This window comes from Papilio machaon, chromosome 2 (assembly GCF_912999745.1).
Source record: "Papilio machaon chromosome 2, ilPapMach1.1, whole genome shotgun sequence".
Lineage (NCBI taxonomy): Eukaryota > Metazoa > Arthropoda > Insecta > Lepidoptera > Papilionidae > Papilio > Papilio machaon.
The window spans coordinates 6,258,450-6,272,877 of NC_059987.1; the positions used below are offsets into that span (position 1 = coordinate 6,258,450).

The following is a 14,428-nucleotide window of genomic DNA, read 5'->3' on the forward strand; positions in this document are numbered from 1 at the left end:
AGCGACATTTCGTTGCCATTTGTTGAGTGGCGAAAAAATTGGCCACATTTGTTAACTGAACGACGGCTACCTTTCTTTGCTCTTCGTGTTCGAATATATTATGAAAATGATAAGGAAAATGGGCCGTATTTGGATAAAAAATATGATTCTTCAAGAAATGGAACTTGTTTAGCTTTGTACGGCCAAAAATAGTTTCTGTAAATATTCTAACCAAAAATGTCGTGTCCTGTATAAAGATTGTTTTAACATCTCTTAAGTTTTTTGGCTAATAATAAAAATATGAAAACAATTATTTATTCAACCATAGTTCATCATCATCATCATCAACAGACTTAACTTGCCCACTGCTGGGCATAGGGCTTTCCCAATGTCGTTATTTTGGTTAAATTATAGTAAGATTTCAAGCTTTTTAATGTACCGATGTCTTACCTCTATAGTAAGTGAAAACAAATGAGATAGCAATACCAGCAACAGTTGTTCAAAAGGCAACAGTGATATACTTCATTTGTTCGTTTGCAATTACAACCCAAAAATCTCCCTTTTATATAATTTTAATAGTATAAATTGTAACTATATTTCAGTATATATGTAGTTCAATAGATTCGATTCTCCGTACACAGCGCTCCCCCATCACGTGCATGACAACTTGACAGGTATTAATTGCCCGAATGGATTGTGTTTAGTGGCCGAAAATGAATTACCAAATATTATCTTTTGCTATTTTATGACATATGCGAGGGTATTCTCTTTGTGCGTCAACTTCTATGTCAATTAAAGGTAGTTAAGGCAAATGCGAATGTCTATGGGTAGCAGTCACTTCGCTATAATGGCAAATTCTATTGTCACCTTATACTTTAAGAATATTGGTTGACAAATCAAATTTTAATAGAGAAAGCGGAAGCTAACTGATAGAGATAGACTATTAAATAATAACATTATAGCGTTGTCATATTCTATCTAACATTATTGTATTCTAACATAATAACAGGGTGTAAGGTTGCCGTACAATAAGAAAATTGCCGCATCAGAAATGTTAAATACGTTTCCGTGTAACTATGGCCTACTTTACTGTTCTATCTTTAATGTAATCCACCTTTTGAAGTGGAATAGAAAATATACCCGTACGCGAGCTCCAGTAGGCATTATAAAAGAGATTATTTATGCTTTATTATCCAATAAGGTATACTTCTTCTATTCCATGAAGTATATACGCATGTATATTTGATAAGCTAATATACGAGTTGCTCTATAACATATAAGAGTTCTGAGGATTATAAATTAAATATAGAATAATAAATAAAACACTTTCTTTTCAAACAGCAATTATATCAAGACATTTCGTGAAAATGTATTTGATACTTGTTGAATTCAAGGATTTCATGCAAGCAACAGATTACCAGATATGATTGTGAAATATTGTCGAAGAATTATTAAAAGCAATATGACAATAACATTAACAATAAATTTTCAATTACGAATCCTAATGTTTTATTTCAATTATATTGTACAGCGTAAAAATATATATCATAAAACAATAATAACATTTTTATAAATAAAAGAGCGATAACTAATTTATTTGTTATTTTACGAGTTTACTTTTATTTATTTATGGGGTCTTAATTTTTTATAGTGCCGTTCATGTCGGTAAGCTTTTCCCGCTACAACTTGTTTACGCGAGATTTTTTACTAAGAAAACACAGGTGAAGTATTTTGTCAATCATTACGCTGCGGAGTGCGCGGGTCGGCGCGGGCGAGGCGGTCGCAATCTGCGGCAGTCGACCACGGGCGCTACGCCGTTTGCTACGCCGTCGCTACACTGCATTGACACAAACTCGCTACGACACTCGTGTTCGTAGCCAGACCGTAGCGAAACAATACGCGCGGGCGCAATCGAGTAAAAGTGATTTAAAAAGTTGTTTGTACTTATAAAATGTAAATAAAATTTGTGTATTGTGTACAATTTAAAAAAAAAAGAAAAATTCTTTCATATCATAATTTAAAATTATACTGAATACAAGTGTATACAATTGACATATTGTATTACAATGTAATAAACTAATTGCAATATTTATAATACTAGGCAGTAATAGAAAATTTATGAAGAAAACATAGGGTCTTTTAGAAGTATGAAATGATTCCTACATAATGTTACCTCTTTATATGTACCACTTGGTTATTATGAAAATAATTTTATGATAAATCATGAATACCTAATAGCCAGCCAGTTTCTAAATATTACTTTTTACTATAAGAGAAGCTAATGAATGAATTTAATAAAAAAATTGATCGCTAAAAAGTTTGTCGACCACATCTGAGAGTATTTTAGTTTTTACTAAAGTCTTTTACTTGCTTTTTTATTTTATGTACATCATTTAATAACAATAAGTAACTTTTTATATTTTAACTTGTACTTGTTTTACATAACCTTATAAATATTTTGAATAAATATAATGGACGTCAGATATACTTAAATAAATCGTAATCGTAACATACTCGTATACCGAATTCAATATGTTAATAATACTCCTCTTCTGAAATGTCCTTTCAAAACCCAACATCAAAGCATCGAAACAAATTAATATCTTTATGTGTACCCAATTTAAACTGGCGATGTGACGGAGAATCGAAGCTTTACCCTTTATCACCTTACAAAGAAACAACAAACTCTAACAATATTTTAAATAACGTATATTTATTTTACTCTTTAATAACAAACCTTTGAAGACGTAAACTGAGTACAAATATTTGAGTAAGTAATATTATAAAGAGAACGTTTAGATAGATTGTGAGTTTGATAGCATGGTAATGTTGTTATGACTAATGTTGTTATCTAAATCTGTTGTAAATTATAAAATAAATTTACTTTTCAGAGTAATACTCACTGAGACAACTATAATGAGTTGGTAGTAAAATCAAACGTGAATATTTACAACTCAAGGTGAGAGTTGAATGAGAAATAAGAATGTAGTGAATATCCAAACAGAACAACAGCTTACTGTAGTCGTTACATTTCGCCTTAATCCCCGAGGGAACAAACTCGTACATCTTGTTTCCTTGTCTGAAATAAATGCAGATATCTTTAAGGGATCAGTTGGATCGTATGCTAGTTTGTTCTTTCTAACATCCGTTTTGTACATTTTAACATATTTAGCTTACTAAAATTATAAATGCTAACGTTTAGGTGGAAGGATGGATCGATGGATGGATGTTTATTTGAAGTTATCTCCGTAACGGTTTAACAAATATTGGCACAGATGTAGAACACTGGAATAACACATCAGCTACTTTTTACGTTTTTATATGACTTAACCAAGACATTTCTCGCATAGCCGTCTACACACTTGGAACATTATACCTATTAGTTAATCTGTAGGAGCCCTTATTCTCAGTTTTGCCTACACATTGTACATGTTAACTGTAAAGTTCGACTGTTCAGTTATAACTAAAGGAGTGTAGTCGGCCTTAGTATTGCGCCTACTTATTGTGCCCAAAATCATTCTGATCGTGTAAAACAAATACCTCAATCGAACTAATTTCATAATTAAAGAAACTTTTTAATTAAATAAAATATTAAAATAAATAATTTATGACATAAACTATAACTACTTTATTACTATTTGAAACTGGTTTCATAAAAAAATTTGAAGGTATTGTTGTAATACAAAAAATATCAATCAGTTTTGAGTTCATCTTTAAGTAAACAGTTTTGACAACATTTGGCGTAACATATAAGTTTCTTTTTCCAGTATACAGTAATATAGGAGACAAGTATTTCCTTTCATGGGAATGTGACATTTTGCGAGACCCTCCAGATTTTCTCGTAATGTGTACGTCATTTTTGCTTACAACATTCTGCCCTAAGTAAACGTACACACACAATGGACTTGAAATACGAATCTTTCTCTATTCACTAAAATATTTCTCAAGAAAATAATGAAATTCAAAAGAGAAGCTGTTAGTAACGGAAGAGGAAATTCTAGTAGTAGTCTACTAGTCAATAAACATTAAAGTTAGTTATTGTGGTCCATTTTTTATGTATAAATCAATTTAATTTTACTTTTTGAATGTATATAAATTAGTTTTAAATATCGTTGATACATTACATAAAATGAAACTTTCGTGAAATGTCGTAATATTCGATATATATAATTTGTTTTCCGGATCGTCAGACCGTCATCAAACCAAACTTGACACAATATTAACAGATATTCGAAACGTGTATACCTCTATATTAAGAAATAGTAGATTCTCGATTACACAAAAATTGTAATTTTTCGATGTTACAAGCGATGTTGTCTTATTTCAAGATATTTAATATATATTTTTTTATACTTTTCTTATAGCTAACAGTTCGTTAAAAGTCAATTATTTGTGGACCGTTAATTGTGTATCGTTAGTTAAATTATGGAAGAAGAACTATCGACATACTTCACTTTCGAAGGATATAAGACGTGATGTCGACGACAGCTTAACGTAATGGCGGGAACGATACGACATCTATCCACTTACCACCATGAACATCCGTCACACGAACCTACCGCAAATTCGGTAAGTAACATTTATACCGCTTTTCTATAAGGACAATCAGATCTGTTACACATTATGTATATATGTTACATATCTTATTACCGATATCTATACATAGCAAGCATACAACAGAAGGTTACCATGCTTGCCCGTTTGCCCCTTATTGATAAGAAATTTTATTTAAAAACCGTGCAAGCCCAAAGTATGTTTTTTAGAACTTTGCTTCTATAAAAGTAATTTTGTAACAATGGCCATTTCGCCTGCCAGTCTTAGTATTCAAAGGATGCAAAGGCAAGCTTTAGGACACAAAAAAGGTGCTTTACATTGAAACTTCTAGAACCTTAACATTTTATTTTAAACCGATAATTTAAAATATAACAGAAACAACTAATAAATGTTTTATAGAAGTTATAAAAATCAATTTCAACAACATATTTAAATAAGAAATGGGAATTTGAGCCTAATCATAAATCTCAGTATCACATATAAAAGAAAATATTTAGGACCCGTTTATAATGTGTTTAGGAAAAAAATGTTAACTCAAGTCATTAATCTATATATGAAGCTAACGAATGCGTGAATAGGATAGTTCCAATGAAACAAAGAGAAAGCTTCTACTTTATTTACGTTTGGAGCAATTAATCTGTTATCTTAGACCTCGTACGCTCCGGGGCTTCATTAAAACTAACTTTTACATCGTACACCTATTCACTGCCTGTCTAATAGAATGCTTAATGCTCTCATTACGTCGCCGTCGTGTAACGAGAAAGAAATGTCAGTCTTACTATTATACAAATTATGTATTAGCACAAGTAACGTATACTTTTTAATCTATCTATCTATATATATAAAAGAAAGTCGTGTTAGTTACACTATTTATAACTCAAGAACGGCTGAATCGATTTGACTGAAAATTGGTGGGCAGGTAGCTTAGAACCAGGAAACGGACATAGGATAATTTTTACCCCGTTTTCTATTTTTTATTACGCGCGGACGGAGTCGCGGGTAAAAGCTAGTATATATATATATATATAAAAGAAAGTCGTGTTAGTTACACTATTTATAACTCAAGATCGGTCGAACTGATTTAGCTGAAAATTGATGGGGAGGTAGCTTAGAACTTGGGGACGGACATGGGAACTTTTTTATTTTGTGTGCATTTTTTTTATTCCGCGCGGACGGAGTCGCGGGTAAAAGCTAGTGTGGATATAATTTTCATAAAAATTACGAATTTCTCATTTAAAATAATTTCTCGTTAAACTCTATTCGTATACCCACTAAAAGTTTTAGCAAATAATATCCATTCAATAACAATAAAAAAAAGTTTTGTACATTTCATGCCCGTATTTTATGGTGAAATGAGTAATAAAATAAAAGTGTCACGTTTTTTAAAGCTACAGTAAAGTTTATGAATAAATTATGAATTTGATTCACATGTATGAAAATTAAATTGACCTAAAATTAAACATACACACAAGTTGGCACAAATTCAAACAGTGGTAACATTCTCGTTACTTTTGTAAATTTATTCGAAAAAAAAGGAAACTTTTCTACTTCAGCGCTTTGAAAGCGACTGTTAATTTATTCTCAACTTTTGTTTCGGGAATTATAATGAATTCGCATTCATTATTGAACGCCCACACTTGTATAGACCCATATGCAGCTTGAGAGTTTATTTGGTTTTTCGTTTTTATTATTTCATATACCTTAAGGTGTTTTTTTTGTTATCATATAATTATTTTCTGTTGCGGACTCGTACAAAGCAATTGAACTTAGAACTAATTAGTGCTACAAAGTTTACCTTGCGTGTTAAAAAAACAGCCTGTTTAGTGAAAAACTTAATCTTAGCTAACGGGATCAATAATTTAAGCAAATAGCTTTGACCTATATTTAAATACCTCAATTTTTTTAAATGTGTCAAAAATATATACAGTGAGTTTCTGTAATAAATATATGCTTTAAATCCTGTTACTTGTAAGTGACTTTTTTTATTGGATATATCTTAAATTAAACAAGAACGGCTAAATCACGTGTGGTGGCACTCACGTGTGACGGCACCGACTAGTTTCGGACCCGTCGGGGATCCGAACTAGTCGGTGCCGTAACCGGATGATCATACGTGAGTTAAGCCGTTCTTAATTAATTTATTAATATGTTTTACGAAAGTTTAAAGAATTTATAGGGATATATCTTACCCTAGTATAAATATATATGTATACGATTAATTTTAACCTTCACGTTGAAATTTAAAGTAGAATTTACGTAAACAGTTCGCTTAAAAGCCTATTTCTTCCTCACGGTAGCGTCCAGGAAATTCACAATTTAGTAGATTGTATACACGTAGGTCCATATTAATAAAAATAATATTCTGTAAAAAAAAAAGTACAATCTTTAAAGAATAAATAATTTTAAATCATTAATTTTACGTGATATCGAGAAAACAAAAAAAAACATATTTAATAATAAAATAGTTATATATTTACATAAAATCAAATTCACATGGAAATTCAGCTTTTTTAAACATATTAGAGACGTATTTAATTTTTATACTCAAATAAGTACAAACAACATATTTCAATAATTAAAACAAACTACGTTCAATTATTTCTGCCTTCATATTCTCTACTTTGCGTTTTTTTTTTGTTACATTCGTGACCTGATTCTACAATGGTCGTTTTCCTCACATTGCTCGTCGTAATTACGTTCTTTATAGTACGGGAGCTAGCAACGTTTTAAAAGTAAGAATTTTAGGTCAGCTGATTTTGTGATAAATTTGTCCTTCTTGCACTTTCGGTTAAAGTCTGAGCTATCTGGCTGGCGGTAGCGGTTGCGTTCATTACTGCGCATCCTACCTGTCCAGATAATAATCCTGGATTTTAAAAACATTTTAGAAGGCGTAATTTTTAATTTTTTGTTTTTAAATAAGTCTACCTGACATACTTTTTTTATTGCCAGACATTTTTGACAATGCTAACGATGTGCCATACGCGATTTTTTATTTTTTTTTTATAAAAATTTCAAAGTATTTTATAATGTCTGTAATTTTAATATTATGTTATTTGATGATAAGAAAAACTTAAAATAAATTTACCAGACATTAATTCGACTGTCAAGTCTTGAATTAAAATGAAAAAGTCATGAAAAGTATTGCAGTATAATGCTAGTAGTCCGAGAGAGACAGTTGCAAAATTAGTCGAGAATGATACAGAGAACCATTACAAAAGTAAATTACTTGTCACTGTCTATATAAAAAAAAAAATAATAATAATAATAATCTATATTAATAAAAATTAAATGCCGTATGTATGTCCGCGCATTACTTGAGAACGGCTGGACCGATTGAGCTAAATTTTTTTTGTTGTCTTCAGAATTTTTAGGAGAAGGTTTGTATGTAAGAAAATTTTAAAAAATCCTCCCCCAAAGGGGATTGCGGGGGCGTTAACAATGAATAATTCCCGTTTGTAAACTATAGCTCCAATAGCTTTCAAATTTGGTAGGAATCTTCTGTAAGTGATATAGAAATAATCTATAAACGAATTTTATCATAGCTCGCTCTACAGGGGATTGCGGGGGTGGATATTAACAATGAAAATTTTTAACTTTCAAATTGTAGATCCTACAGACGGTAAATTTAGGTGGAGAGATATGTGATGCGGAAATGATATAAGAGCGGATTTTACAAAAACCCACCCCCAATAAGGATTGCGGGGGCGGGTGTTAAAAAGTTAAATTTCCATTTCCACGCTGTAACTTCTAATACAGATTTGAAATTTGGTAGGAATCTTTTATTTGTCATGTAGAAACTAGGTTTATTATTATTGTATTGAACTAATTGCTCGAACTTAAAAATTAATTGATCACTATAAAATAAAAAATTATAACAAAAACTTTAGTCATTTTGACTGACGCCCAGCGAAGCGGGCCGGGTTGCTAGTAATAATAATAATAATAAAATAAACATTAAAATCAAAACAAAAACAAACATGTGACATTAGACTGACGCCATCTTGAAAACTTGCCTGTCGCGCCACTGTCGTTGTCTATCTCTCTCGCACCTTCAGCTGTCTCTCTCGGACTACTAGCATTATACTGCAATACTTTTCATGACTTTTTCATTTTAATTCAAGACTTGACAATCGAATTAATGTCTGGCAAATTTATTTTAAGTTTTTCTTATCATTAAATAACATAATATTAAAGTTACAGACATTATAAAATACTTTGAAATTTTTATAAAAAAAAAATAAAAAATCGCGTATGGCACATCGTTAGCATTGTCAAAAATGTCTGGCAATAAAAAAGTATGTCAGGTAGACTTATTTAAAAACAAAAAATTAAAAATTACGCCTTCTAAAATGTTTTTAAAATCCAGGATTATTATCTGGACAGGTAGGATGCGCAGTAATGAACGCAACCGCTACCGCCAGCCAGATAGCCCAGACTTTAACCGAAAGTGCAAGAAGGACAACATGTCACAAAATCAGCTGACCTAAAATTCTTTCTCGAAAACGTTGCTAGCTCCTATACTATTAAGGGTTAAGTCGCTTGTATCAACCCATTCACAATGTAATCTCCGTCTTACAAAGTACTAACGCTGCATTATAAGAAAACAAAGTGCGTTTGTAATGTTTATAAAAGTTTCAAATAATATTTGCAGCATGTTTTTGGTGACAACAGCATTAGTTAATAATAAATTCTGAAAAATAATAAAATAAGCGGCTGACCGTGTGACTTTGTATGGGTACAGTGTATTAACTGATATTCTTTATCATTGTCTCTAGTTGATAACTGAGATCAACGTGCAGCTGGCGCTGTTCCGCGACCTGCTCATCCACATCGGCCAGCCGCCCGACTGCCCCGAGCTGCGCGAGCGCGTGCGCCGACTGCGCCGAGCCTGCGTCGAAGCCACGAAGCAAACTAGCCAGCTCGTTTTACCTACATGCAAAAAGTATGTAATCAATCTTGAAATTAAATTCCACGATCAGATTCGATTCGTATTCATTTATTTTTCTTAGTCAACACTAACCGTGGGTTTCTGAGTGATATTGGTATATCTGTTTTTTCAAAGATAATGACAGGGATAACGATACATTTTATACTGCAATTTTGGTCTCAGAAACCAACTGTAAGTGTAATTACAATGGGCTTAATTTCTTGTCTGCCACATTCGTTATGCTTTACATATAAAAGACAGCGATTATTTATTTTCAAGGACATGAAAAAAAATTAGAAACTATATTATCATCTATCTTATTGAATATAATATTGATGTCCAAAAATTTCAAATTGCAGTTCAGTTGTCATACATTTTATCTAATTTTGTTGGCTCATTTTAACACATTAGTTAACGCTACAGTTAATATAATATATTTATGTGACTAATTATATGTAAATTTATTAGTATCAAGGGTACAATAATATAGAAATTTGTTTGCAAAAACAAATCGATACTTGCCTGTGGCCAACTAATACTTGTCTAGGGTTAGATTTATTCTTCCAAATAACTGATTAAATTACATACTACATTAAACTCAAACCAGAGGTGAAGGTATAATAGTTAAACTAAACATACAATTCAAATAGAAATATACTTTATTGTGCACTATCATGGAGTTAAAAAAAAGATATATAAAATATTCATACATATAATTTATTTATTAGTATAATTAAATACAATTTTAAAATACATGATTTTTACATACATATATCTAGCTATATAAAATATACATACATGTAATTTATTTATTAGTGTAATTAAATACAATTTTAAAATAAATGATTTTTACATACATATATCTATTAAGAAGCGTCATTTACAAAAAAACGTGTTTTTATTAACAAGATATTAGTACCTAATTTTAGAAGGTTAGGCCATAATTAGTAATACTCGTATATTAGATAGTTAAAGATTTTAAAATTACAAGGATATTGGCATTTGAAAAAGGTTATCCAATCGATTACCGTTCCGTACACCTGTCCCCGATGAATAATCAGGACGCAGATGAAAAGGGTATGAAGGATGACTGGTGGGGGGTTTATGTACGACTGAAGAATATATAATACCCGTTAATGGCTTCCTTAAATTATATGACCACAATACTTATATCATTTTACAGTACATTCAACCAAATAACTGAACCTAAAGGGTACTGACTGACGTTACGAGTTGAGCTATATTTCACCACGTGGCGCTTCAGTCAGTAGCTTAATTCTATGTAAGCTATGTTGCAAGTATATAAAGCTACATTTTCATTTTCAATATATAACGATCTGTTTTAACGTTAAAAGACTTGTAACTTGAAAGTTATGTTAACAATTAATAGGAGCTGAAAAACTTATTTTTAATGACGCTCAAAACATATTACTTGTCGAGACAAAAATTTAATGTGAGGTAACGTTTATTTTGAATATGTATTGAAATGAATAACAAATATGATTAATAAGAGGGTATTGTTGCGTCAAGTTACAACAGAAAATCTAATCATGAAATCCTATAATCCTTATCCCTTTGTCCTTAAGATAAGGTTAAACGCGAACAGAATCGTCTAGCTAGGCTTAGGATCCTATTAATTATTCAAAATAGGCTACTATAATCCCTGTATAAAAGAAAATTACTAGATTAAAATAACAGGGGATTTATCTCGTACATTAAATAAAGACCTCATCATAGAATTTCCCTGGCCGCGATCTGAAGTGGTATTTACGGGAATTGGATAGGGGCGTGTGATAAATTAATTCAAAAATTGCGTTCATCAAATTAGTTTAAGAAATTTTTTTCCAAGAATTAGTTTTAGCGGAATAAATTAAGACATTATAATTTTAAATTTAATAGGAGAAGCTGGGTTATTGTTTTGTACTGTAAGATCCGATCTCTACTATAAGCGGCTGGGTAAAATCGCGCTTACTATTTCCACTGGTGGGGTCGAAATTTCTATACAAATTAATGCATGCCCCGCGACTGGAGTAAGCCGCTTAGTGAAAATAATCCCTAAGGTGAACTTTTACACAGGACTACAAGCGAGGGATGTGCGGAGCAGCCTCAGTTAGTGTTACTGTATTTCATGTCGCAACTGTTGCTGCGCGAGCTCGCCAAGTGTCACCGTCTTGTACAGCTCGTGCCTATGGATATGACCTCATATTACGGTAACTTTATTATTTTAATGTCAATCTATTTTAATGACCGTGTCTATAAATCGTTCGTTTTATATTTGTATTATAGTTTGTGTTAATAGATGAATAACATATTGTTTCAAAAATGGGATACATTTGATTGGAAATATTAATTAAAACAAGACTTCCTAGCTTTATAACTTCGAAAGAGAGAAAGCAAAAATATTGGTATAAAAACAAACGTTATTCTCACAGTAATAAAAAATAGATTACTTTATGTTATTTATGTTTACTCTATACAGAGAATCGTGCCGGCCCATCGAACTTCGGGAACGTGATAAGTCAAATACTTCTGTGCAAACAAATAACTCCTGACTTCAATCAGGAAGAACTGTGCAGTATTGCCAAAGATACTCAAGATATTAACAGGATAGTAAATGATATTCAAGAATACCTGCCGCAACACGAAAACCTCAACCATTTAGGTATGTTCTATGAATAATTTTCCTTCCCATCTCACATTCTGCCGCATTTACATAAAAAGATTTTGTATTTCGCGCCACATTAGAATTTAACGTTACTGGTGAATTTTTCCTTAGGTTTTACTTTTACAAAAGAGGAACAAAGAGAAAATATAACAGAAATGTAATCCGACAACCTATATCAAATGTAACATTGAAACGTGTACATGTACATATATATACAATAGGATTGAACATATTAAATACCGCCATATAAGAACTACGTCAAGCAAAAGCGTTCGGTAACAAACGTAGTCACTCAACTTTGATCGCTTAATCTATAAATATGCTTGAAGCTGTTCGTGTACGGCGCCCCTAAATCTCATAAACACTAAAATATTACTACACAAAATACTGTTAGACACTGTTTAGTTTAACACATATTTTAACCCTTTCACCTCCGCTCATTGATATTATCGACGTCCACGTGGTTATATGTTTCACCATAAATATGTATGACTACACTGCTCTAGGTATAAGTACTTCATTTTTTATTGGTAAAGATCGCATTTCGCAAGCCTACGCATAATAATGTTAAGGGAGGTAGGAGAGTCACAGTACAAAAGAGTTGACGTATGTTTAAGATAAAATGTATTTGAAACACTGTCTAATTTTTTTATGGTAAGACCCTAACTCTTCAACTCAATGACTATCGCTTTAGGATAAAAATTTTCTCTGACATAAAGCATTAAGAGTATATTTTAGATTAAAAGTAATAATATAACAATGTGAATGATTATTTCACTTTGCAAAAGTATTATTTAATTAATCTCATGTCGTATGGACATCACAGTGACAAGGGTTCACCCACATAACACTTAGAAAGTAATAACACTGAAAGGAACATATTAAGATTTCTAAATTTAACTATGTTTGTGTGTATACTTTGGTCGGTATAAATGCATTCGTGAAATTATTTATACTATTAGTATCAATTATGCTCGTAGTCACTGCATTTGTACTCGTACATTTGATGTATATTCTTCAGCCCGCTTCTCAGATTTGGTGTTTGCTATAAACAACCACAATTACTAAACACGAGCCAAACACCAATCTCAAACACCAGAGACCTAATTTTAGTTCACGTTACCTTCCCACCCTCTTTTTGGAAGGAAATTGTGGGAAGGGGATGTGGATTTGACGTACAGGAAGGGGAAATATCGTATATTTGTCCGTCAAACAGCGAACACCAAAAAAACAGACATACACCTATCCACACAGTTTGTTGTTTGGTATTCGCTGTTCGGCGTTGTTTACCAAACGCGACGAGCCGGCTTTATACATCATTTGAATTAGAAATTACAGTTCTAGAACCCGAACAAGACGACAAGCAGATTTTAAAAACAAGAAAAAATAATGACTTATTGTGTATTCACATTTTAATTGAGTAGAAATAATTAAAGCAATAATCACGATAGGTTTATTTATGATATGATTATAATTTTAGTGTTCCTATTATATTTCCTATTATATATCCTATTATGTTTTTGTAGCCGTTGTATTAATTTACAGAAACAAATGTAGCGCTCAAAGGTGAGGACATGAACGGCTTATGGAAGAATAAGCGACGGGGATCTCTTTACAAAGGAATGGGTGTTCTGTGCTGTATGTCCCGACCGAACTATCTTTGAGGGTGACAAATATCACCCACTGAGCACCAAATATACAAATAAGGAGATGTCGCTCAAGTGTTATGTTTAATACTCAAGAATGAAATGTATATTGTGTAAAGTGTTCATAAACTTTATTATAAAAGAACTCGAAAGTGTTTGATGAGTGTAGTTAAAGTATAGACAAAACGGGGTCCATTAGAGTGTCCAATAAAACAGTCATTGAAGATGTACACTTCAAGCCAAAATCAAACGTCAAAATTCATTATGTTTGTTTAAAATTACAACAAAAGTACATAGTTTATGTAATTAACTATAACTATCTATTCGTTATTGTAATTAAGATTTGTATGTATAAATTGATTTTAATATGTCAAAAGTTAGCCTGGAACGGGATCAATTGCTTTTAAGTAGTATGTAATTATAATGTTTTAAAAATTTTTTGCACGACATAAACTAGAAACTAAAGTGGTTATAGAACATAATATGAAAAAAACCTTAGAAAATATGAAAAGCTTCTCGGAAAACGAATAAAGATGAACCGATTGAATGGAAGTGCATTGTCTATCCATATAACAAAGACAGCGTTTTTAAACGAGTTAAAAGAACCTTATTTTTATTGATAACCAATTTAGATTTTGTTAACTTGAAATGCTTCTA

At 31.6% G+C, this 14,428-nt stretch overlaps 1 protein-coding gene across 2 annotated transcripts in view; it reads left to right on the plus strand.

Moving 5' to 3' along the window:
- Positions 1 to 13,871, plus strand: part of LOC106709038 — a 33,549-nt gene extending 19,678 nt beyond the window's left edge. The window contains exons 1-5 of one of the 2 annotated variants that reach the window (XM_045683899.1): positions 4,434 to 4,548; positions 9,309 to 9,475; positions 11,537 to 11,670; positions 11,940 to 12,122; positions 13,671 to 13,871. In XM_045683899.1, the coding sequence (XP_045539855.1) occupies positions 4,477 to 4,548; positions 9,309 to 9,475; positions 11,537 to 11,670; positions 11,940 to 12,122; positions 13,671 to 13,789 (675 nt within the window). In that variant the 5' untranslated portion in view covers positions 4,434 to 4,476 and the 3' untranslated portion in view covers positions 13,790 to 13,871. Of the gene's footprint in view, positions 1 to 4,433; positions 4,549 to 9,308; positions 9,476 to 11,536; positions 11,671 to 11,939; positions 12,123 to 13,670 lie in introns of those variants that run through there. The other variant, XM_014500683.2, reaches the window with a different exon arrangement.
- Positions 13,872 to 14,428: the final 557 nt, after the last annotated feature.